Genomic DNA, 27,003 nt, shown 5'->3' on the forward strand with positions numbered 1-27,003 from the left:
TCTTAAAAACAAAAAAAGTAAGAGGTAGAATTTCAAAATAATAACAGAGGGGAAAAGGAAAGAAATAAGAATTCATTTAGAACTTCCAAATAATAAGGAGTGGGGGATTAAACAGAATGCATAAAATAAGAGATCAGGAATCAAATCAAACATATCAATTACCACAGTAAATGTGAATGGGCTAAATTCCCCTTCGAGTCTTAGAGACTCCAAGATTAGGTTAAAAAAAGGCCAACCATATTCAGCTTGCAAAAGACAAAAATATACCAGGCAAATGCTAACTAACAGAAAGAAGATAAGTAATGTCAATATCTGACAAAGCAGAATTCAAGGCGAAACACACTAAACAAAAGGTATAATCCACTAGAAGAATATTAACAATCATAAAGAAATTGTCAAATCCAAAATCACTGCATAAAACTTTAAAAAACCCTAAGCAGAAAGGTACATAAGAATGTTAACTGCCAAGATGGCGCCGTGAGTAGTCCTCTTTGTCTCTCGCCCTTCGAGTCTACAATTATTTGGACACTTATCGCTTGACAAAGGATATCCAGACAGCATCTCAGGACGTCTGAGACACCCACGCGACTATACATCGGAAGGCGGATGGACTTTCCTCCGGGAGGATGTGGAAATAGGTGAAAACTCTCCGACCCCGATGGGCAGCCTAGTACCCGCAAGCGGCTTTCTTCCAACGGACGCCCCCAGAGGATCCACACACATCTAGGGCAGGAGCGAGAACACAACAGAGGAGCGACGGTGGAAACAGGTGACCAGAACCCTACCTAAACCCCCCGCAATTACTCCTAAACGCAGAGGGAAACTTTGGAGTTGCACACCTGAGCCCGCGGGGAGAGTCTCTCCCCGCCATTGGCGGGGAGACCCAGCCTGGTGCTCGGGGCGCCCGGAGGGTCCCAGAGAGAGACACGGAGGGCAGGGAGGTCTCCCAGCTGCCGTTGCCCGCCCCGTGGGACTAGGGATTGCCGGAGATCTCGGAGAGGACCGGGGCTGGGGGAACTTTCAAAGGCCGGTTCGGCGACCCGGAGGGGAAGCGCCGGAGCTCCACCCCAGGCAGCAGACAAAACTCTCTGTCTGCCATTAGCAGAGGGGCCACGCCCAGCATTCAGGGCTCCCGGCAGAGGCCCAGAGAGAAGCCCAGAGGGCGGGGCGACCCCCAGCTGCCGTTGCCCGCCCCGTGGGACTAGGGATTGCCGGAGATCTCGGAGAGGACCGGGGCGGGGGGAACTTTCAAAGGCCGGTTCGGCGACCCGGAGGGGAAGCGCCGGAGCTCCGCCCGGGCAGCAGACAAAACTCTCTGTGTGCCGTTAGCAGAGGGGCCACGCTGAGCATTCACGGCTCCAGGAGAGGCCCGGAGAGAATCCCAGAGGGCGGGGCGACCCCAGCTGCCGTTGCCCGCCCCGTGGGACTAGGGATTGCCAGAGATCTCGGAGAGGACCGGGGCAGGGGAACTTTCAAAGGCCGGTCCTGCGACCCGGAGGGGAAGCGCTGGAGCTCCGCCAGGCAGCAGACAAAACTCTCTGTCTGCCATTAGCAGAGGGGCCACGCCCAGCATTCAGGGCTCCCGGGAGAGGCCCGGAGAGAAGCCCAGAGGGCGGGGCGACCCCCAGCTGCCGTTGCCCGCCCCGTGGGACTAGGGATTGCCGGAGATCTCGGAGAGGAGAGGACCGGGGCTGGGGGAACTCTCAAAGGCCGGTTCTGTGACCCGGAGGGGAAGCGCCGGAGCTCCGCCCGGGCAGCAGACAAAACTCTCTGTGTGCCATTAGCAGAGGGGCCACGCTGAGCATTCACGGCTCCGGGAGAGGCCCGGAGAGAATCCCAGAGGGCGGGGTGACCCCCAGCTGCCGTTGCCCACCCCGTGAGGCTAGGGATTGCCGGAGATCTCGGAGAGGACTGGGGCTGGAGAGAGTTCCAGAGACCCAGCTTAGTAGCCTAGGGGGAAACCCTACAGGCTCACAGCAGCCTTAGGGAAAGCCTCTGCACAGCACCAGTAGAAGGCACCCAGCCGCCAGCCACAAGGCTGGAAGACCCCAGGGCAAAAGCAGCATAGCTAGGTGTACTAACCACAGACTGTAGAAGATGCCAATAGCTCTCCTGCGACCCATAGAGGACAAGTGAGATTTGGTGGGTGCCGACAGCAACGGAGCGACAAATATAAGTGATCCCTCCCCTGGCCGCTGGAAAAGCCCATAACACCGTTGCAGACCCCAAGGAGAGAGCGCATCTAGGTGGGCAACAACAGTAGGCACCTGCAGCCTGAAGCCCCCCTGTGACGGCCCCCACGGCAGAGGAGGGAATCCAAAGGGCCACTGTGGCTACGAAGAGGGGCCCAGGCCCAGTTAGCAACTACAGACAGGGTTCCTGGTTGGTGAAGTATAAACAGCTGCTCCCCCCACCGCAGCAGCTGAAACAAGTGAAAGGAGCAACTAAACTCTATCTCCATGCGGAGGCACAAATCAACATCATCAAGCAATATGAAAAAATACATTAAATCTCCAGAACAGAAAGAAAGTAACAAATACACAGAAAACAATCCCAAAGAAAATGAGATATATAACCTAAATGATGATGACTTCAAAACAGCCATCATTAAGATTCTCAATGAGTTAAGAGAGAATTCTGACCGACAACTCAACGAGTTCAGGAGCTATGTCACAAAAGAGTTTGATACGATAAAGAAGAACCAAACAGAAATATTGGAAATGAAGAACACAATAGAGGAGATTAAGAAAAATCTAGATGCTCTGAACAGTAGGGCCGATAATATGGAGGAAAGAATTAGCAATTTGGAAGATGGCAATATAGAATTGTTGCAGGCAGAGGAGGAGAGAGAAGCAAGACTTAAAAGAAATGAAGAAACTCTCCGAGAATTATCAGACACAATTAGGAGATGCAACGTAAGGATTATAGGTATACCAGAGGGAGAAGAGAAGGAGAAAGGGGCAGAAAACCTATTCAAAGAAATAATGGCTGAGAACTTCCCAAATCTGGTGAGGGAGATGGATCTTCAGGTGACAGAAGCCAATAGATCTCCAAACTTTATCAATGCAAGAAGACCAACTCCACGGCATATAGTAGTGAAGCTAGCAAAAGTCAACGACAAGGAGAAAATATTAAGGACAGCCAGGCAAAAGAAACTAACCTACAAAGGAACCCCCATCAGGCTATCAGCAGATTTCTCAGCAGAAACTTTACAGGCTAGAAGAGAGTGGAATGATATATTCAAAAATCTGAAGGACAAAAATCTACAGCCGAGAATTCTCTACCCAGCGAAAATATCCTTCAAATATGATGGAGAAATAAAAACTTTCCCAGATAAACAAAAATTAAGGGAGTTCATTGCCACAAAACCTCCTCTTCAGGAAATCCTCAGGAAAACCCTCATTCCTGAAAAATCCAAAAAAGGAAAGGGGCTACAAAACCAAGAGCAGAGGAGATAAGTAGAAGGACAACAACAGAGAGTAGCAGCTCTACATCAGAACAGATTAAACCATGGGACGAGAAACAAAGGAAACTGAAGAAAACCGGAAAACAAGACACAAAATGGTAGTGGTAGGCCCCCACGTCTCAATAATCACTCTAAATGTAAATGGATTGAACTCCCCAATCAAAAGACACAGAGTGGCAGGATGGATCAAAGAACAAGATCCAACAATATGCTGCCTCCAGGAAACACACCTCAGCCCCAAAGACAAACACAGACTCAGAGTGAAGGGATGGAGAACAATACTCCAAGCTAATAATGAACAAAAGAAAGCAGGTGTCGCTATATTAATATCAGACAAGGTAGATTTCAAAGCAAAACAGATAAAGAAAGATAAAGAGGGACAGTATATAATGATAAAAGGGACTCTCCACCAAGAAGACATAACACTTATAAATATATACGCACCCAACACAGGAGCACCAAAATTTGTAAAGCAACTCTTAATAGAACTAAAAGAAGACATCAACAACAATACAATAATAGTAGGGGACCTCAACACACCATTAACACCAATGGACAGAACATCCAGACAGAAAATCAACAAGGAAATAATAGAATTAAATGAAAAATTAGACCAGATGGACTTAATAGATATATATAGAACACTTCATCCAAAAACAGCAGGTTACACATTCTTCTCAAGTGCACATGGAACATTCTCAAGGATTGACCATATTTTGGGAACCAAAGCAAACATCAATAAATACAAGAGAGTTGAAATAATATCAAGCATCTTCTCTGATCATAACGCTATTAAACTAGAAATCAACTACAAGAAAAAAGCAGAGAAAGGTGCAAAAATGTGGAGACTAAACAACACGCTTCTCAACAAACAATGGATCATTGAAGAAATTAAAGAAGAAATCAAATATTATCTGGAGACAAATGAAAATGAGAACACGACATACCAAATCATTTGGGATGCAGCAAAAGCAGTCCTAAGAGGGAAATTCATCGCAATACAGGCTCACCTCACTAAACAAGAAAAAGCTCACGTAAGCAATCTCAAACGACACCTAACAGAACTAGAAAAAGAAGAACAAACAAAGCCCAGAGTCAGTAGAAGGAGGGAAATAATAAAAATAAGAGCAGAAATAAACGATATTGAAACAAAAAAGACAATAGAAAGGATCAATGAAACAAAGAGTTGGTTCTTCGAAAGAATTAACAAAATTGACAAACCCCTAGCCAGACTCACCAAGAAAAGAAGAGAGAAATCGCAAATTAATAAAATCAGGAATGACAGAGGAGAAATCACAACAGACACCAATGAAATACAAGAGATCATAAGAGAATACTATGAAAAACTATATGCCAACAAATTGAACAACCTGGAAGAAATGGACAAATTCCTAGACTCCTACAATCTCCCCAAACTGAATCAGGAAGAAATGGAGAATCTGAATAGACCAATCACAAGCAAGGAAATAGAAACGGTAATCAAAAACCTCCCCAAAAACAAGAGTCCAGGACCAGACGGCTTCTCTGGAGAATTCTACCAAACATTCAAAGAAGACTTAATACCTATTCTCCTCAAACTGTTCCAGAAAATTGAGAAAGATGGAGAACTCCCTAACACATTCTATGAAGCCAACATCACTCTGATCCCCAAACCTGACAAGGACAACACAAAGAAGGAGAACTACAGGCCGATATCACTGATGAACATAGATGCAAAAATCCTCAACAAAATTTTGGCAAACCGATTACAGCAATACATCAAAAAGATTATACACCATGATCAAGTGGGATTTATACCAGGGACACAGGGATGGTTCAACATCCGCAAGTCAATCAACGTGATACACTACATCAACAAAATGAAAAACAAAAACCACATGATCATCTCAATAGATGCAGAGAAAGCATTCGACAAGATCCAACACCCATTTATGATAAAAACCCTCAGTAAAATGGGTATAGAAGGAAAGTACCTCAACATAATAAAGGCCATATATGATAGACCCACAGCCAACATCATACTCAATGGACAAAAGCTGAAAGCCATCCCTCTGAGGACAGGAACAAGACAAGGGTGCCCACTTTCACCACTCCTATTCAACATAGTACTGGAGGTGCTGGCCAGAGCAATTCGGCAGGAAAAAGAAATAAAAGGAATCCAAATAGGTAATGAAGAAGTAAAACTCTCGTTGTTTGCAGACGACATGATCTTATACATAGAAAACCTCAAAGAATCCACAGAAAAACTATTAGAAATAATCAACAACTACAGCAAAGTAGCAGGGTATAAAATTAACGTGCATAAATCAGTAGCATTTCTATACACTAACAATAAACTAACAGAAAAAGAACTCAAGAACTCTATCCCATTCACAATCGCAACGAAAAGAATAAAATACCTTGGGATAAACTTAACCAAGGAAGTGAAGGATCTATACAATGAAAACTACAAGACTTTCTTGAAAGAAATAGGCGATGACATAAAGAGATGGAAAAACATTCCTTGTACATGGATTGGAAGAATAAACATAGTTAAAATGTCCATACTACCTAAAGCAATATACAGATTCAATGCTATCCCAATCAGAATCCCAAGAACATTCTTCACAGAAATTGAACAAACAATCCTAAAATTCATATGGGGGAACAAAAGACCGCGAATTGCTAAAGCAATCCTGAGCAAGAAAAACAAAGCCGGCGGAATCACAATCCCCGATTTCAAAACATACTACAAAGCTACAGTGATCAAAACAGCATGGTACTGGTACAAAAACAGGTCCACAGATCAATGGAACAGAATTGAAAGCCCAGAGATAAAACCACACATCTATGGACAGCTAATCTTCGACAAAGGAGCAGAGGGCCTACAATGGAGAAAAGAAAGTCTCTTCAACAAATGGTGCTGGGAAAACTGGACAGCCACATGCAAAAGATTGAAAATTGACCACTCTTTTTCACCACACACCAAAATAAACTCAAAATGGATCAAAGACCTAAAGATTAGGCCTGAGACAATAAGTCTTTTGGAAGAGAATATAGGCAGTACACTCTTTGACATCAGTTTCAAAAGAATCTTTTCGGACACTGTAACTCCTCAGTTGAGGGAAACAATAGAAAGAATAAACAAATGGGACTTAACATCAGACTAAAGAGCTTCTTCAAGGCAAGGGAAAACAGAACTGAAACAAAAAAACAGCTCACTAATTGGGAAAAAATATTTACAAGCCACTTATCCGACAAAGGGTTAATCTCCATAATATACAAAGAACTCACACTGCTTAACAACAAAAAAACAAACAAGCCGATCAAAAAATGGGCAGAGGACATGAACAGACATTTCTCAAAAGAAGATATGAATATGGCCAATAGACACATGAAAAGATGTTCATCATCGCTAATCATCAGGGAAATGCAAATCAAAACTACACTAAGATATCACCTTACCCCCGTTAGATTGGCAAAAACATCCAAAACCAAGAACGACAAATGTTGGAGAGGTTGCGGAGAAAGAGGAACCCTCATACACTGTTGGTGGGAATGCAAACTGGTACAGCCACTATGGAAAACAGTATGGAGATTTCTCAAAAAGTTAAAAATAGAAATACCCTATGACCCAGCCATCCCATTACTGGGTATCTATCCTAAGAACCTGATAACAGATATCTCAAGAGTCCATTGCACCCCTATGTTCATCGCAGCATTATTTACAATAGCCAAGACGTGGAACCAGCCTACATGCCCAGAAACTGATGATTGGATAAAGAAGATGTGGTATATATACACAATGGAATACTACTCAGCCATAAAAAAAGACGAAATTGGCCCATTCACAACAACGTGGATGGACCTCGAGGGCATTATGTTAAGCGAAATAAGTCAGTCAGAGAAAGACGATCTCTATATGACTCCACTCACAGGTGGAAATTAGTATATTGAGAAGGAGATCTGATCGGTGGTTACCAGGGAAAAGGGGGGTGGGGGGAGGGTACGGAGGGGGAAGTGGTGTACCCACAACATGACTAACAAAAATGTACAACTGAAATCTCACAAGCTTGTAATCTATCATAACATTAATAAAAAAAAAAAAAAAAAAAAAAAAAGAATGTTAACTGCAACATTATAATACTGCCAGACTGGAAATAGCCTAAATGTCCATCAAGAGGAGACTAGAATGAGTTACGGTGTTTCTGTACAATGGAATACAGTCCAGCTCTTAAAAAAGGATGAGGTTAAAAAAACAGGATGAGGCAGATCTGGATATACTGATATGGAGTCATGTCCATGATGAACCAGTGACTAAAAAGTAACGAGGTTACAGAATAGACAGAAAAATAGATATCTGTGCCTCAGTTTCCTTCTCTACAAAATGGGGATGATGTTAATACCCATCTATCTCACAGGGTTATTGTAAAGATTAAACCAGTTAATTCCAGTGAAGTACTTTGAACAACGGCTTGCATAGAGATATTTCCATTGCGGGGGTGAGTGTTAAAAGCCTTAAAATGTACTTACACTTTGACATCACAATTCTACTTCTAGAAAGTTGTCTTAAGGAAATAATCAGACAAATGTACAATAATGCAGATTGAAGTACTGTTTAACAGGAAAATAAGTGGAAAGGAGGCGTACATTCAACATGCTATGGTCTGAATATTCATGTCCCCCCAAATTAAGACCTAATGCCCAAGGTGATGGTATTAGGACGTGGGGCCTTTGGGAAGTGACTAGGTCATAAGGGCAGAGCCCTCAAGACTGGAATTAGTGCCCTTTTAAAAGAAGTCCCACAGAGTCCACCAGCCATATGAGGATACAAAGAGAAGTCTGCCACACGGAGACCAAACTGACACTCTGATCTTAGACCTCCAGCCTCCAGAACTGTGAAAAATAAATTTCTGTTGTGTATAGCCACCTGCTCTGTGGTATTTTGTTACAGCAGCCCAAAGGGACTAAGACACAATAATAAGGGACTGTTTATGGAATGTTCTTCCCCCAGATATCCCCAATGCTTGCTCCCTCACTTCCTTCAGATCCCCGACCAAACGTCACCTTATCAGAGAGGCCTTCCCCGATCACACTCCACCCTGCCATTACCCCCACCTTTCCTCACCCTGCTTTGGGGCACCCACTGTCATTTAATACATACTTATTTATTTATTTATTGTCTATCTCTCCCCCCATTGTAAATGTCACATGGTGATACTTGTTTTGTCCACTGCTGTATCCCCAGTGTCTAGAGCAGTGTCCAGCATATTTAATTCAATTAATAAATGTTTGGATAAATCAAGGTAGTTCCACACAATGGAATACTATGCAGCTATTAAAATGGATACGGGTTCACGGATGGGCTTAAGGAGTTGATGAATCTCCTGAAACGTATAAAAAATTTTGTATGCATGTACTTCCGTTAACTTTTAGGGGTAAGGATCTTCTGAAAGAGATTGATGAGTCAGAAAAGATTAAAAAAAAAGAAAGATGGGCACAATAGATTGAATGCAAAGTGCAGATTACAAAAGTATGAATTGTATAACCCCATTTTGTATAAATACATATTTACATATGTGTATATATTATGTATCAGAAATAATAATGGAAGCACACACATGAAATGTTACAAGGTGTTTTCTCTGGTTTGTGGGTTTGATTTTTCTAACCCCAACTGCTTTACTTTGGTTTTTTGTTTTTGCTGCAGTGTTTTGTTTTTTAAATAGACTTTATTTTATAGAGTAATTTTAGATTCACAGCAAAACTGAGCAGAAAATATACAGAGTTCCTATATGCCCCCTGCCCGTTCCCCTTTTCCCTCAACAAACCTCCCTCACTATCAACATCCCTGGACAGAGTAGTACATGTGTTATAATCAACAAACCTATGTTGAAATTATCACCCAAAGTCCATAGTTTACATTAGGGTTCATTCTTGGTGTTGTATACCCCATGGGTTTTGACAAATGTATAATGACATGTATCCACCATTACAGTATCATACAAAATATTTTCACTGTCCAAAAATCCTCTGTGCTGTGCCTAATAATTCCACTGCCCCTCTAACCTCTGGAGACCATCTTTTTATTGTCTCTATAGTTTTTCCTTTTTCAGAATGTTATACAGTTGGAATCATATAGTATGTAGCCTTTTCAGATTGGCTTCTTTCACTTATCAATATGCATTTAAGTTTCCTCCATGTCTTTTCATGGCTTGATAGCTCATTTGTTTTTAGCACTGAATAATATTCCCTTTTTAATAGAATATACTTAAAAACAAAATGTGGGGGCCAGCCCCGTGGCCAAGTGGTTGAGTTCACACGCTCCACTTCAGCAGCCCAGGGTTTCGCCAGTTCGGATCCTGGGTGTGGACGTGGCACCACTCATCAAGCCATGCTGAGGTGGTGTCCCACATGCCACAACTAGAAGGACCCACAACTAAAAATACACAACTATGTACCAGGGGGCTTTGGGGACAAAAAGGAAAAATAAAACCTTTAAAAATAAAATGTGGAATAGAATTTCATTAATCATCTGTATTTTCTAAGATTTCTACAGAAAATATATTTTTTCAAATCAAATTTTTATAATTTTGCTTCCATTTAAGATGATGAGGTCAATAATTCCCAGACCTCATTCAAGTTTCACCAATTTTATATGCACTCATTTGTGAGTGTGTGTGTACTTAGTTCTACGCAATTTCATTACATGTGGAGATGTGTAACTCCCACAGTCAAGACGTAGAACCGTTTGATCACAGGACCCCTCATGCTGCTCTTTCATAGCCAGATCCATCTCACTCCCCACTTCTCCCCATCCCTGATCCCTGGCAACCACTAGGCTGTTCTGCATCTCTACAATTTTGTCTTTTCAAGAATGTTATATAAATGAAATCATACGGTATGTAGTCTTTTGAGATCGACTTTTTTTTTTTTTTTTTACTTAGTACAGTTCCCTTCAGATCTGTCCAAGGTGCTGTGTGAATCAACTGTTTGTTCCTTTCTACTGCTGAGCAGCATTCCATAGCATGGACGTACCACAGTTTGTTTAACCATTCACCAGCTGAAGGACACTCATATGAAAAGGTTTGCATTTGAATTAGAGTTTTAAAAGATGAGAGTGATCGCCATATGAAAAACGGGCCTGGATGGGGTGAGGAAGGAAGGAAGACCAGGGAGGAAGCTATTCCATAATGAGGGAGGAAGGTTGGCCGATCAGGTTAGGGTACTGGCAGTGGAGGTGGTGAGGGGTTACTGGATTCTGGATACAACCTGAAAGCGAGCTGGCAGATTTGCTGACGGATTCATTAGGAGGTGAGAGAGAAACGGAGTCAGGGATGACTTCAGGGTTTTTGGCCTAAGCAACTTGAAGAGCAGAGTTTCTATTTTACTGTGAGGAAGAGAAGACTAGCAGAAAGTCAGAAGGTGGTAATTTCTACTTTTCAGACAGGCAAAGAATAAAAAGATTACGAGTCAGTGAGAGTGTGGAGAATGGGAATTCTCATGATGAGAAGATAACTGATTCAAACTTCTCAGGGGGCAATTTGATAGCAAAGTAGAGATATCATCTCTGACCCACCAATTCCTCTTGTAGATATTGATTCTATAGAAATAATGGAGTAAGTATCTGAAAATACAAGTACAAGGACATTTATTTCAGCATTATTTATAATAGAGAAAAATTGGTATCTTAAATATCCATCAATAAAGCACTGGTTAAAAAATCAATTTCAGTACATCAATACATCATACAATGGAATATGATACAGCCATTAAAAAGACTGAAATAGGTCTAAATATTTTGACATGTAAAGATATCTAATGTATATTAGTGACTGAAAGAAAAGTTGTAGAACTTATTTTTGTAAAATAAACAAATAGATAAATACATGAATAGACATTAAATATATGTGTGAGCTATATATTTTCTGCTTGCTTACACATAAATAGAAAATAGTCTGAAAGACACTTTTTACTTTATATGCAATATACTTTGTTTCAATATTCTTCAAATTAAAAAGCAATTACAGGGAGGGGGGAATGGGGAGCGACTGCTCACCAGGTACGGGGTTTTTCTTTCCGGGTGATGAAAACGTTTTGGAGACAGAAGAGGTGGTCATACAACACTGTATGTAACTAAACGCCACTGAATTGGACACTTTAAAGTAGTTAACATTGTTGTGTGAATTTCACCCCAACAACAACAAAAAAGAAATACAAATGGGGGAGGGGAAGCAGGTTTTTACTTAGGTAGCAACATTTTTCTCTCAATACTGATTTGGACATTCTGATATTTGAATCGCAAGCTCTCGCTTAGTTAAACACTTTAAGAGCTGACAGCTTTTAACGACCAAGGAAACAAAAGTTCTTGAAAGCACATTTGTCCTCACCCACTGAGACCAGGCTGCCGTAGATCTCCAGCATCACCTCTTTGTACAGGGCCCTTTGTGCAGGGTCTAGTAGCCCCCACTCCTCCTCGGTGAAGTCCATGGCCACATCCTTGAACGTAACAGGTTCCTAAAACACCAATGAACAGTAATGCCTCTTCAGTGAGCAAGCATCTACACCAGCGTTCGTGGTACAAAGGGTCAACCTGGCAACACTGAGAAGGGAAGGCAGAATCAAAGGGGCTTCAGAGCTCTGCCCCGAGCCATAAGGATAATTAAAAGAATAAAAACAATTTAAAAGATACATATATCTAACATAGATGCTCACCAACCCTACTAATACAAAAGGCTCTTAAAAACCAATTTAAAGGGGCCGGCCCTGGGGCTGAGTGGTTAAGTTCACGAGCTCCGGTTGGGCAAAATCCGGCAGCCCAGGTTTCGCTGGTTCAGATGCCGGATGCGGACATGCCACCGCTCATCAGGCCGTGTTGAGGTGGCGTCCCACATAGCACAACGAGGCATTCACAACTAGGATATACAACTATGTACTGGGGGGCTTGGAGGGACCCAGGATCTGAACCGGCAAACCCTGGGCCACCAAAGTGGAGCATGCGAACTTAACCGCTATGTCACCAGGCCAGCCCCTTAACTCCTATTTTCTAAGACTATATATTATATACTTGAAGGTACCCTTAATATGTATGTTCTGGATACCTATCCACTGTCTTAATTCTGTTTCTCAACTATCAAAAAGTTATTTCCTATATAAAATATTCATAACAGTGAATTAATGCAAAATTGCTAAATCTAGAGATATAGCAACTTTAAAAACAAAGTGGATCAAAATAAATTCCCAGTAATTAGGTATGTGCATACTCTAGCACTCATTTTCAATTCTTAATTATGGGAAGCTTTTGGGAACTGGCTGTAAAAATGAAAATATTCAGGGTGGTCTTGAATATAGGGACACTGCTAATATTTTGACTTGGTCTTGAATATCAGGAGATTGACAAAATTTATTGAGGAGTTTGTTTTACAAATTTACTCAGATACATACATAAAATTGGATTTGTTCTTAGTCAATAATGAATAACCACAGCAGTTATAGTTTGTTATTTTTCTAAAATTTATTCCTAAATATAATAGAAATATGTCATATAAATGCCTAAAACTACAGTTTTTAATGCCCAACCCTAGGTTTTAATTTCAGCTATTAAAGCACAATCAACCTCAAGTGTATACATGGCTGTACCACTACAGATTATGCTGAAAAATCACTTGCAGTGTTGAAACGTTCTCACATCTATAATGATCCTGCACACAGTGAGTAGCAGACACACATAAATTAGCTGCTGATATAAGGGAAACCTCTCAGCCCATGCTCTATTTGCTCTTATGTAAAGAAAGTACAATCTCTGGTTTTTCTTTACATTCCTTGCTTCTAGAATGTCTTTGCAATACAGCTGTACTATTTATTCACTTGGCTTAGGATTTTTCTAAATGCTCCAAACTCTTTTTATATAATAAAAAAAAATACATTGGCAACTCTTAGTCTCTAATCTAGCCCACCAGTTTGACACAGTGCTGGCTTGTATTTCTAGGCTAGACACTTAAATTATGACTTTTTTCCTAGGGTACGTACTGACATAATTACCATTCATCTATGGAAAGAAAATTTGATGTCAAAGCAACGAACACGTCAAATAACCCCCACCTCCCACCCCCACAAAGAGAATCACATTTCGTTTGCTTTTTTCTGATAACAAAAGTGCTAATTATTATAGAAAATAGAGAAAACTACAGAAAAGAAAACAAAATATATAATCACATTGCCCAAAAATAACTACTGCAGTGGTCCCTCCTTATCTGCAGGGGACACATTCCAAGACCTCCAGCGGATGCCTGAAACCGCAGACAGTACCCAACCCTACATACATTGTGTTTTCCTGTATTTACATACTTATGATAAAGTTCAATTTATAAATTAGGCTTAGTAAGAGATTAACAACAATAACCAATAATAAAATAGAACAATTATAACAATATACTGTAGTAAAAGTTACCTTAGATCTTAGCAACCTCAGCATACAATTTTTTTCTTTCCTTATTAAGTGAGAACTTTCACCTTTTCACTTAAAGGAAGCACCTTATGACTTCTGTTTGGCATATCTGAATTGCCAGCATCACTACCCTTGTGCTTTGGGGCCATTATTAACTAAAATAAGGTTACGTGAGCACAAGCACTGAAATACCACGACTATCGATCTGATAACCAAGAAGGCTACTAATGACTATGAGGCAGGTAGCATATAAAGGGTGGATACATTGGGCAAAGGCATAATCACATCCCAGGTAGGACAGAGTTGATGGCAGACAGCATGAGATTTTATCACACTACTCAGAACAGTGTGCAATTTAAAACTTATGAATTGTTTATTTCTGCAATTTTCCACTTAATATTTTTGGATGGCAGTTGACTGTGGGTAACGGAAACTGTGGAAAGTGAAACCATGGATAAGAGAGGACAACTGTACTTACATTTTGGAATATATATGAAAATTTTAAAAATTGGAGATTTTTTTTAACATTTTTGAAAGAAAACATCATGAACATTTTTCCTTATTAGTAAATATTCTTCCACACCTTGTTAATGACTGCATAGTGGTTCACCACGTGGTTATATCATAATTTATTTAAGAATCTCCCTATACTGGACACTTAAGTTGCTTCCCCGTTTTCATTATTATAATGGTACTGCAAGTGATATCACTGTATTTAAATTTTATACATTCATCAGCTCTTTTTCTTATGGAAAATTCCTAGAAGTAGAATTGTGAGGTCAAAGACTTTTGACACATATTTCCAAAAGCCCTTCAAAAAGTTTGTGGCAAAATGACACTTAATTTAAAAGTATTTGAGAGTTTTGGTTTTACTGGAAATCTCTGCCAATTTGACAAGTGGCAAAAATGCCATTTCATTATATTATAATTAACATCTCCTGGATTACTAGTGAAGTTGAAAAATACCAAATCAGATGGTAAAAATATTTATAAGTTTTACAGGTCAGTAACATTATTTTACAAAAACAAGGAATTCCATCTAACTAGAACCAAAGAAAAAGGACAACTCTTTTCCCCACAACTGAAAAGGAAAAAATAAAACAAAACAACCCAGTGACCTGAGACCAGAGTGACAGGCAGTTGGAAGGGATGGGTTTGCCCCTTGGAGAGATGCCAACAGCAGCAATGCTATGGGATATGGGACCCTGTATCCTGCAGGACGGGGAGCTTAGCCTAACCCGGGACCCATGAGGACTTGGAATCATCCCATGTTAGTGGCATCTTCTAAGCTACTGGCAGAAACAGAAGTCAATTCTCTCTGGAGATAAATTTCCCATGGGACTCATACATATATACTAAGAGCAATCAGTGAGCTTACAATTAAAGTCAAAGGTGAGAGTCAGCAGAAAACAGATTTAGATTACCAGCAATTACAGATATTTAAACTATCAGATACAGAACCAGAACAGCAATACAAGAGTTATTTTAAAAAATAAAAGATGCAATTATAACATGATCAAGCAAAGAAATTATCTGGAAATAACATGCAATTGTGAAAAAAAAAAAAAAAGCAAATGGAATGTCTAAAGATGCATTAAAAGGGAACGTCTAAAGAATGTACTTCCAGAAAAAGAAAAGTGACCCCAGAAGGAAGGGCCGAGATACAAGAGGGAACAACAAGCAAACAAGTGGTAAATATATACGTAAATCCAAACAAACACTGTCTGTATAAAATAATGGCTTGAATAACATCTAATTTATTAAAAGGACAGAATTAAAAAGCAGAAAACAATAGCTTATAAGTCAAACAGGGATATGATCAGTACTAAAGAGTTTTAAAGTCCTTGCATTATTCTAAAAGGGATTAACACATTTAAACTTAAACTTGCAAATATGCATAATAAAATTTCAAGGGTAACCTCCAAAACAATAGATATAGGTTATAAATTTCAAACAAGAACACAGGGAAAGAAGCTCTGACCACTTAAAAAACAACAGGAACAAAAAGGTAAGAAAGGAGGGAAAAAACAGGAAAAAAAATGGACAAATAAAATTAAAATGTAAGATAAACACATCAAATATATCAACTACACTAAATGCAAATAGACTAAATTTGCTAATTAAAAAGGCAGAAATCATCAGATTGAGGGGGAGAGGGGGAATTCAGCTATAAACTGTTAACAAGATATACACCAAAAGCAAAAGGCCATGAAAAAGTTGAAAGTAAAATTATGGGAAAAGACAAACCAGGCAAATAAGAACCAGAAGAAAGCTGGAATAGCTATACCAACATCACACAAAATAGATTTCTAGACAAAAAGCATCACCAGTGATATAAAATGTGACTACATAAGGATAAAAAGTTCAATTCTCCATGAAGATATAACAACTGTAAACTTTTATATACCTCATAAAACATCCTCAAATTACATTTTTAAAAATGGAAGTACAGAGAGAAATTGAGATATCTAGTACTCAAAGAGATTCCACACATATTTTTCTCACTTACTGATGGGTCAAGCAAAGAAAAATAAATTAGTAAAGGTACAGAAATTTTGAACAAGTCAGATTTTATGGACACCTACAGAAGTTGGCACCTACTGTTAGAGAATATACATTCCACTCAAGCACACATGAAACATTGTAAAAAACTGATCAGATACCAGCTCATAAAGCAATTATGAGCAACAAAAGAGAAGACTTGAAAGAGGTATGGAAGCTCACTATATACTCCAATCTTTAAGAAATATAAAGCTCACCTCCTTCAGGAAGTCTTCCTTGATCACCTGGTGCACACTGATTTTTCCTCTCCTCTAGCACAGATACCACTGACTGCAGTCCTCAGACTGGCACTCAGCGATGGCTTCTTTTCAATTTATTTACTGTATACATGAGTAGTAGTCTCCCCTTACCCGTAGTTTCACTTTCCTCAGATTCAATGTCCAGACTTTCAGTTACCCCAGGTCAACCATGGTCTGAAAATAAGAAATGGAAAATTCCAGATATAAACAATTCGTACATTTTAAATTGTGCGCCAGTTGTGACCCGTGCTGCCAGCCTGCCTGGGATGTGAATCATCCCTTTGTCCAGCGTATCCACGCTGCATACACTACCTGGCTGGTAACCTGTTGCTTAGGAGAAAACACAGTATGTATAGAGTTGAGTACTATCCATGGTTTCAGGCACCCACTGGGGATCTCTGAATCCCTCCCCTCAGGTAACGGGGGACTGCTGTCATCTCTATTTTATGCATGAACATATTGATCTCCCCCAAAGAAACTGCACACTTTGAAGTAAGAACTGTATCTAAGTCAATTTGTTTTGGTCTTACAAATGAGCACAGAGCAGCCATGACTGAGCAGATAAATGAATGTTAGGTATAGAAGAGACCAAAATTAAAGAAGGGAGCACTTCCTTTGGAGTTCTTCATTTCACAGATTAGGCCCAGTCCTCTAGATGTGGACAATTTAGACTCAGTCCCTGGATAAGAAGACTTGTCCACTGACAACAAGGACAGCAGAGACAACAGACTTAAGAGATGAATCCCGGCTCCACCATCTAATAGCTTGGCGAATTTGACAAGTGTCTACACCTCACTGAGCTGCTTGCTTCAACTGTAAAATGGGAATATCATCCACTTCTCACAACCGTTGTGAGAATTAAAAGAAAAATCAATGTTATGTATATCTAGCATGCAGTAAGTGCTCCATAAATGTTGGTTTCCTTCTTTCCTAAGGAAGGAAGAGGAACTGTCTTTTTCCTCTAGACACCTTCTAGACTGAAAAAGGAAAACTGCACCTCACCTGGGAATTGGTCATCTCATCTTCCTCTTGGGCAAGGTCAGGGAGTTAAGGAGGCAGAGCTGGGCGAGAAAGGAACCATGAGACACCAAGCCTGCCTTGCAGCTCCCAGAGTGGCCAGCTGGGACAACTGTTTATGCCCTGCCCGAACCATTCTCTCAACCGCCCTGACCTATGATGCCCTCTCTTCTCCACCCTACAGATCGTTCACGATCTTAGGTAAATCGTCTCCCCTCTATTCTGAGTCAAAACCCGCACGGTCCCTCCCTGTTCTCTGAAAGTGGCCGCCTGACCCAAGCCTTGCTAAGTAACCTCTGCAGCCCCAGCAGCTCCAGAACCCCTTCCACCTCCAGACTCCAGCCTTGGCTCATAGTTTTGGCAGGAGGCCTCAGGTCACAGGTGCGTGCTCTCAAGACGGGTACCAGCTGCCTGTGGAGCTGCAGCCTTCACTCGAAAGAGCACAGCTGACTCCTATGGGCTCGGGAAGAGCTTTTTCTTGGCTGGCGTTTTTCTCCCAGGCCCCAAGTCTCTGCGAGGCCAGCGAGAGGCCCATAGTCGGAAACCCAGCCAGGCTCAGAGTTACACTAAGCTCGTCCCTGGATACATACCTGGAGGAACTCAGGATAGGGGGCTCTGGACACAGGATTGCAAAGCAGGCGACCAAACGCTTAGGGAGAAACCTGAGGCACCAAAGGGTGGAGGCACCTTGCACACGCTGCTCTGCGAGGGGAGAGACACGGCGGACCCGCACTGCCGCTACCCAGTGATCGCGGCCCCGATTTGAGGGGCTCACAGCCGGGAGCAGCCGGGCACAGGGCTGTTGAGACAAGACTGGAGTCTGAAGGAGAAAGGGACCCTGAAGTCACTCGGGCGGCAGCTTCCACTAACGCTCCTGCCCGCCGTGAGCGGAGCTGGGTGAAGAGACTGCTTTGGAGAACCCTCCACAGGCAAACCGCAGCGCCACACTCTTTTGGGGACCATCGCTCCCGGGCCCCAGATTTGAAGTTTCAAGTCCCTCAATCCCACCCTCATTCTGGCCCTTTGATCTCCATCTTCCCGCTGACCCAGGAGCCCCTCCAGTCTTGCCGCGAAGAGCCTCCCAGCCTCACCTCCACGGCACCTGGCCGCGGGGCCGAGCCCGCTGCCCGGCCGCATTGCGCCTGCGCGGAGAGAGCCGCGGACACTCCCACAAGCCCCTGCGGCGCGCCCCCTGGGTGCGCCCGGTAGCACCCGGGTCCGCTGGCCCAGCCGTCAGCCTGGCGTGTGGAAACGCCTCTTTCCGCCTTGCTGAGGGGAGAAAGACCACTTTTTATTTCCTGGTCTGCGACAATGGGAGTGCCCGCAGCCTCTCTCCTGCCGCTGTAGAAGCTCGGCCGTCCCGCGGAGCTCCCGGAGGGGCGGGCCGGGATGACTTGTCCTCCCTCGCACGTCGGGGTCGGGCTCCTTTGGGGGTTGGGGACTGAGAGTGCGGAGACGGACCGGTGTCTCCCTCGTGGCCTGTCGCTCTCTGGGATGTCACCGCGCTGGTTCCCACTGACGGCTGCACAGGCGCCTCTGGCGGGCAGGCGTTCTAAGGCAGGGTGGCGCGGGGCCGGTCGGGGCGGCCCTCCCTCCCGCACGGTCCTCTGATGGGTGGCTCCACCCCAGTGTGACCTCTTCCACCCTCTGGGCCCACCCCTCCCCCAGATAGTGTGCTTAACGTGGTAGCCGCTTGGCCGCCCGTCTCTGCCTTGCTGTCTCCGTACAGGCTTCCAGGAGCTTCTTGCAAGTAGCCCCAGTCTCCGTGGGGGGAAGCTCTTGGAATCCTTACTTGATTTTTGGAGAGAAACACCAGGGCACTCTCCCCCAGGGCTGATTCATGACGCTTGTGATTCCCATTCCGCCCCTCCAACCAATCTTCTAGTTATATGAGGTTGAGGGGATGGGTGGAGCAGGTCTGGGAAGATGGTTGAGGATAGAGAAGTCGGTTTGGTTACTTTTTACTAAGTCGTGGAAGTGGAGAAGTTGCCGGGCCCCCAATTATCTGTGGCTTTTTAAAAAATAAAATAATGTAGAGTATTTGATGATCCTCACTTGTTGATCCTAGTTTCCATCCTGGGCTAAAGGAGATATCCTGCTTAAGATCTGTTAGAGTTAGAGTTACATCATGTTCTGTATGTGGATGTATCAAAAATTTTAAACTATTCTCCCACTGTTGAACCTGCAGCTGTGGTAGTCAGTGCCACTCACAAATATAATGGGTTTCCTCTTCCCAGTATGTGGTAGAACTGCAATTTCCCATCCCTTGGAAGTTAGTGGTGACAGCATGACTTGTTTGGCTGCAAAATATGAGCAAGGTAATGTGTAGTAATGTAACGTGTGCCACTTCCAAAAGGAATCTTTTAAGAGCCAGTGCACAATTTGTCATGTTTCTTTACCCTCTGCCCCAGAAATTGTAATGTTCAGTGTGGCAGACAGCCTCTAAAATGGCCTCCAGTGACCCCTTCTCCTGATACTCAAGCCCTTGCAATCCACTATCCTTGAGTGTGGGCTGAACCTAGTGACTTGCTTCTAAGGAACAGAGAATATAGCAAAAGTGATGGGATATCAATTCCAAGATTAGGTTACAGAACGATTCTGGCTTCCATCTTGCTTGTCCTCTTTACCCTCCCTCGCTCCCTTGCTCACTCTAAGAGCAGCCAGCTGCTTTGTTGTGAGCTGTTCTTGTGGGACCCGGAGAGGTCTGTGTGGCAAAGAACTGATGTCTCCCACCAGGTAGGACCTCAGGCCTGCCAACAGCCACGTGAGTAAGTTTGGAAGTGGCTCTCCTGAGGCCTGCCAATCACCACATAAGTGAGCTTGGAAGCCTGTCCTTCCTTCTGTTCGGCCTAGAGATGACTGTAGTCCCAGCCAACACTTTGACTGCAGTCTCATAAGAGACAGAGGATCTAGCAAAGCTATGCCAGATTCCTGACCCACAGATTGTGAGCTAATAATTGTTTGTTGTTTTAAGCTACCAAGTTTTGGAGTAATTTGTTATTCAGCAGTAGGTAACAAATATGTTCAGGATGGTTCCAGAGTGAGGCAACGTGGAGTTGAGTCCCCAGCCTGTCCAGCATGGGCTTGTGTTAGGGGTGAGAAATAAATCTTTGTTGTTATAAGCCACTAAGTAGATCTGAGGGCTGGTTGAGTACTGCAGTAACTGTTGCTAGTGTAGATAACACAATGATAAATACCTTTGTACGTGAGTCATTTACCAAATGTCTAATTATTTCCTTAGGACAGATTCTTAGAAATGGAATTGCTCAGTCAAATGGTATGAAGTTTTAAGACTTTTAATCACATTACCAAACCGTGGTCCAAAAGATTATGCCAATTTACATTTCCGCCACTGAGGGGGAGTTCCATTCACCAAACCTGGACCAGTTCATTCGCCTTGCAATCATAAGCACATATGTTGATGTAAAAACCTGTTCATCCCCCCCTCGTAAGTATCTTTTAAATATAATGCTTTCTATCCCCCAGCACCTGACAATGACTTGGTTTAAATAGTAAAATAAATGAATAAATTATACCTTGTTTCAATTTTCAAACATCTGTTTAATTTTGATTCATTATGGTTCATACTTAGCTAATTCTTTTACTCTATTAATTCTGGTATTTAAGAAAGGGAGCAAAGAGCACAGAGCACAGATCATAATGCCAAATAAAACTCAAAATTTTCTGTAATCTTTTCAATAAAATTAGTAATACTACTTACAGAATATGAGTTTCAGAACATGCTTTTCCCTGTTTATTCAGTTGACAGGGCTTTTTCATGATGAATTCTTTGCTGCTTTATTAAAAAGCTAATTTTAAGTTTTCCCACATTCACAAAGCTTCCATGTTTTTATGACTTCTTTGATGGAGAATGAGATGAATCTTCTGGTTAAAAGATTTCCCACATGTGTGACATTTATTTTGTTGCTCTGCTGTATGAGTTAAAGAATGTTTAAGGAGATGTGACTTCTTGATGAAGGCTCTGCCACATTCAGGACACCCATGGGGTTTCTCGCCTGTATGAATTCTCTGATGCATGACAAGCACTGATGAGTCTGCAAAGGCTTTGCCACATTCTCTGTGTCTGTACGGTTTCTCTCCTGTATGAAATCTAGAATGTTTATAAAGGGACGAACTGTACCTGAAGGTTTTCCCACATTCCTTACATGCAAATGAGTTCTCGAGTGTATGAGATCTCACATGTTGAGTAAAGGAGGAGTTCCAAGTGAAGGATTTCCCGCACTGACGACATTCATAGGGCTTCTCTCCAGTGTGAAGTCTCTGGTGGACCACCAGTTGTGCTTTATGCATAAATGCTTTCCCACAATCATTGCACACAAAGGGTCTCTCTCCACTATGAATTTTTTGATGAGCTATAAGGTGTCCCCTACTGTTAAAGGCTTTCCCACAGTCATTGCATTCAAAAGATTTTTTTTTTTCCTTGTATGATTTTTTTCTATGTCTAATGAGATGAGACTTCTTTTGGAAGGTTTTCTCACATTCATTGCATCCAAAGGTCTTTTTTCTTGTATGCTTTTTTTCATGTCTAATGATACAAAACTTGTTTTTGAAGGTGTTGCCACATTCTGTGTATTCATAAGAGTTTTCTCCAATATAACTTTTATTATAACTAAGTGTAAATTAGGTTGCAAATTATTTCCATTTGATTCACATTTATGTTGTCTTGAAGAAATAAAGTTTATACTCAGATTACAATTTTGGACTCTCTGCTTGGTCAGTGCTTTCTTGAAAGTGAACATAAAATTGTCTTTGCTACCCTCCTGTTTCTCTAGCTCATCAAGTAAGTAGATAACTTCTAAACAGGAGCAAAATGAAACATTCCCAGTTACTCCTTCCAATATCATGTTATAGAAAGAAAAATTTTAAAGACTACTGTTCTAGGCAAGATGCCTATCCTGACTGCTTCTATTCAACATAGTACTGAAGTCCTAGCTAGACCAGTTAGGTAAGAAAAAGAAAGAAAAGACATCCAAATTGAAAAGGAAGAAGTAAAAGCATCTCTGTTCACAGATGACATGATTTTATATGTAGAAAACCCTGAAGATTCCACAAAAAAACTATTAGAACTAATAAACAAATTCAGCAAAGTTGTAGGACACAAAATCAACATACAAAAATCAGTTGCATTTCTACACACTAAAAACAAACAATCCAAAAAGGAAATAAAGAAAACAATCCTATTTACAATAGCATCAAAAAGAATAAAATACTTAGGAATAAATTTAACCAAGTAGGTGAAAGACTTGTACACTGACAACTACAAAACACTGCTGAAAGAAATTAAAGAAAACACAAATAAATGGAAAGACATCCTGTGTTCATGGACTAGAATACTTACTATTGTTAAAATGTCCATACTACCCAAAGCGATCTACAGATTCAATGCAATCTCGATGGCACTTTTTGCAGGAATAGAAAAAACAATTCTAAAATTCATATAGAACCACAAAGGACTCCAAATAGCCAAAACATTCTTGAGAAAGAAGAACAAAGCAGGAGGCCTCACACTTCCTGACTTGAAACCATATTAGAAAGTTACAGTAATCAAAATAATATGGTACTGACATAAAGATGACATATAGGCCAATGGAACAGAATAGAGCCCAGAAATAAACCCATGAACGTACAGTCTTCAACAAGTTGCCAAGGCTACCCAATGGGAAAGGATAGTCTCTTCAACAAATGATGCTGGGAAAACCAGATATGCACACATAATAAGAGTGAAATTAAACCCTACTCTTACACCATACACAAAAATCAACTCAAAATGTATTAAAGACTTAAATGTAAGACCTGAAACTATACAACTCCTAGAAGAAAAGATAGGAGAAAGACTTCATCACATTGGTCTTGGCAATGATTTCTTGGATATGATAACCAAAAGCACTGGTAACAAAAGCAAAAATGGACTAAAACTAACATCAAACTGAAAAGCTTTTGTGCAGCAAAGGAAACAATCAACAGAGTGAAAAGGCAACCTACAGAATAGGAGAAAATATTTAAAAAACACATATTGGATAAGAGCTTAATATCCAAAATATATAAGGAACCCCTATAACTCAATAGCAAAAAAAATGGGCAAAGGACTTTAATAGACTTCTCTCCAAAGGAAACATACAGATAGTCAACAGGTATATGAAAAGATGCTCAACATCACTAATCATCAGGGAAATAGAAATCAAAACCACAATAAGATAGCACCTCACATCAGTTAGGATGTCCATTATCAAAAAAACAGAAAACAACAGTGTTGGCAAGGGTATGGAGAAGTTGGAACTCTTGTGCACCATTGGTGGGAATGTAAAACAGTGCAGCCACTATGGAAAACATATGGAGTTTCCTCAAAATATCAAAAATAGAACCACCACAGTATCCAGCAATCCCACTTCTGGGTATTTATCAAAAAACCCGAAAACAGGATTTCCTAGAGATATTTGCACTCCCATGTTCATTGCAGCATTAGTCACAACAGCCAAGAGCTGGAAACAATCTAAATGTTAACTGACAGATGAATGGATAATGAAAATATGGTATACACATATTTTAAAAAAGAAGGAAATCCTGTCATATGCTACAACATGGATGAACGTCAAGGACATTAAGCTAAGTGAAATAAGCCAGTCGCAGAAGACCAAATACTGCATGATTCCACTTATACCAGGTATTTAAAACAGTCAACACACAGAAGCAGAAAGTAGAATGGCGGTTGCCAGGGGCTGGGAGGAGGGGGAAATGGGGAGTTGCTGTTCAATGGGTACAGACTTTCAGTCACGCGAGATCTGCTGTACCACACTGTGGAAATGGTTAGCAACACTGTACTGCATGCTTAAAAATCTGTCAAAGGGTAGATTTCATATCACGTGTTTCTTACCACAAAAAACATCTCCGGTTTCAGGTCTAGTTTCCCATTTGGGACAGCAAAACAAAAGAGAAATCTGTATTTCTCCTGCCCCTGAGCTTTAAGGAAAACATTGCTGAAATGGAGGCTTCTGGAAAACAATAATGAGAACAAGTAGATTTTTCTATTTGTAAATATGACTTTCCAACCTGTGAGAGATGGTGAAACAGGCACAAAGTCAAGTCATAACGATGACATAGGAAGTTAAAAAGGACTCTCGACAAGGATGCAGAGTAAGCTCTGAGAGGGCAGTGAGCCATTTCAGAGGAATGACTGAGTCAGGTAATCAGGGAACAAGGAGATAAGGCTTTATGGGGAAATGAGAAGAGGTGGATTGGTTTGGAGAAATTTGATCAGAGTCAAGGTCTACAACATCTAAAATTTAAATTATCCTGTTAGGACACTCCCTAGTCTCTTTCATACACCTCTCTTTCTCCTTACTCATGCCGCACATAACTACCAAATGAATTTTGCTAAGCCATTAACTCCCTTGTATCTAGAGGCACATTCCTATATCCTCCTAAACCATCCAAACCACAGTTGTGGCATATTTGTAGAAAGTTCTCCAACTCCCCGTCTAGCTAGGATTCATTCTCCAACGCCTAGATATACCCAGGAACACAGAGGCCCAGCAGAAGGTTTAAGAGAGACCAGACTTAAATTCCTTTTGCTTCTATCATCAGCTGTTTCTACCACTTGACGTGAAATTTGTCCTAATAATTAATCCTGCTTTTTATAACCTCTTTCAGTCTGCCAGATGTACTGGCCTCCAGAATCCTTCTTTGCCCCTGACACCGCACTCTTCAACTCAAATTTCACATTTTGTTTTCCACACTTAGGGCTTCCATTAACTCTGGGGACCTGAAACACAAGACTCCTAGTCTTTACCAACCTTTGCCTTTATATATTTTGTGCTTAAGAAAGTTAATTCTGACTGTTACCATGATGCCACACCATGTCCAGTGTGACACTATCCCTGCCAAGCTCGACACTCTACAAATGCTAAGTCCACTGATATGATAAAGTCAGGGAAAAGGGAGGAGAAGAAAATTCCTCACTATTTCTGAGGTTTCCTTCTTTCAAGAGGGAATCTTATTAGTTCAACACTCTGGACTCTTTTATCATTCCTCATTTCTCAAATCCACACAATCTGACTACATTGTAAGAACTAACTGTATGGAAAAGATCTGCGGTCACGTGGAGGAGGGAAGAATGAGGATTGCAGGAATTAAGAGAACAAAGCAAGGACCTCGCTGAAACAGGCAGTGCGAGGAGCCAGAGGAGAGAGGAGAGGCACATCCCTCCACACGAGAGCTGAGCAAAGAGAAAGAGCAGCTGTGTGGGGACAGTGAAACGGAAGGTGTCATTTGGGGAGATGATGATGCTATGTCAAGTGTACCCAGTCCCTTCCAAAGGTGTGTGGCTTTTAAGAGGTGCTTCCTGAAAAGTATTTCCAAGTTGCCTGTGGCTCACTGACCCACTGGCATCTCAATTCCAAAGACTCCACCTGCCTGGTTCCCCCACTCACCTGGACAGCTCCAACGTGGGCTCTCTCCCTCTCCCATCTGCGCCTCTTGTCCCTGCTCCACCTTAAAGATCACTTTAGTTTTGGTAACTGGACCCCCTGTTCATGGGAAACAACACAGAACTGGAGGCAAAGTGCTAGGGACAAACAACTACCTCACAATTCAGGGCTGCCTCCTTGAGTCTCAGGGCCTGTAAACGACGACAAATGGACCTTAGAACAGAAAAGACCCTTCTCCTCCATTTGGGAGGGAGAAGCATAAACAGACTACTTGATCCCTAAAGGGGATTAAGAATCTCTGCCCACTAAAACTCAGGACCAAACTTATTAATGTTTCAGAACGGTCACAGCCTTCACAAGTCTTAAAGGAAGGGCGCTATTAATACATTCTGAGTTACACGGAAAAGCTACCACCCACTGTCCTTACCCACTGAGACGAGGTTTCTAAAGTTCTCCAGCATCACATCCCAATACAAGGTTCTCTGATCACAGTCAAGCAGCTGCCACTCCTCTGGGGTGAAGTCCACAGCCACATCCTGGAATGTCACTGATCCCTGTAACAGCACATTCATTTTCAACCTAGAGAGAGCTCCACTGGTGGATGTGGAGCGGATTCAGAGCAATTCCTCTGATTATACTCACTGTTCAGAGCTTGCAATAAGTTATATAGGATAACCAAAAACTGCTATGTACTTGATTTGGAATTAAAATTTGTGAGAGAACAAAATCATATGAAAACTCTCCCAATATATACATATACATACATACGTATATATACATACATGTATACATATATATGGAGAGAGGGAGAGAGGAAGAGAAGGAAAAAGAGACAAAATATTAAGTTCA

At 41.6% G+C, this 27,003-nt stretch overlaps 1 protein-coding gene and 1 non-coding gene across 3 annotated transcripts in view; both read right to left on the bottom strand.

Annotated features, from left to right (window-relative positions):
- The window catches only part of LOC100629793 (uncharacterized), a 44,556-nt gene extending 25,282 nt beyond the window's left edge, over positions 1-19,274 (bottom strand). The window contains exons 1-3 of one of the 2 annotated variants that reach the window (XR_011436434.1): positions 18,301-19,274; positions 16,652-16,867; positions 11,836-11,962 (exon numbers count right to left, since the gene is read on the bottom strand). This is a non-coding gene — a transcript (uncharacterized protein). Of the gene's footprint in view, positions 1-11,081; positions 11,963-16,651; positions 16,868-18,300 lie in introns of those variants that run through there. The other variant, XR_011436433.1, reaches the window with a different exon arrangement.
- A 1,716-nt stretch (positions 19,275-20,990) lies between these two features.
- On the bottom strand, positions 20,991-26,726 carry LOC138915119 (zinc finger protein 684-like). Its single transcript, XM_070247420.1, has 3 exons — positions 26,582-26,726; positions 26,315-26,345; positions 20,991-22,340 (listed from the first exon to the last, which is right to left on the bottom strand). The coding sequence occupies exons 1-3, from the start codon at positions 26,724-26,726 to the stop codon at positions 21,542-21,544; spliced, it is 975 nt and encodes a 324-aa protein (XP_070103521.1). The 3' UTR covers positions 20,991-21,541.
- Positions 26,727-27,003: the final 277 nt, after the last annotated feature.

This window comes from Equus caballus, chromosome 2, assembly GCF_041296265.1.
Source record: "Equus caballus isolate H_3958 breed thoroughbred chromosome 2, TB-T2T, whole genome shotgun sequence".
NCBI lineage: Eukaryota > Metazoa > Chordata > Mammalia > Perissodactyla > Equidae > Equus > Equus caballus.

Bases quoted from the DNA above. Each gene is read 5' to 3' on its own strand.
- LOC138915119 (XM_070247420.1), bottom strand. From the start codon at position 26,726: ATGAATGTGCTGTTACAGGGATCAGTGACATTCCAGGATGTGGCTGTG. The intron at 26,346-26,581 runs GTAAGGACAGTG...CGTCGTTTACAG, and splicing joins TAGAAACCTCGTCTCAGTGG to GCCCTGAGACTCAAGGAGGC. The intron at 22,341-26,314 runs GTGAGGTAGTTG...ATTTACACTTAG, and splicing joins CAAGGAGGCAGCCCTGAATT to TTATAATAAAAGTTATATTG.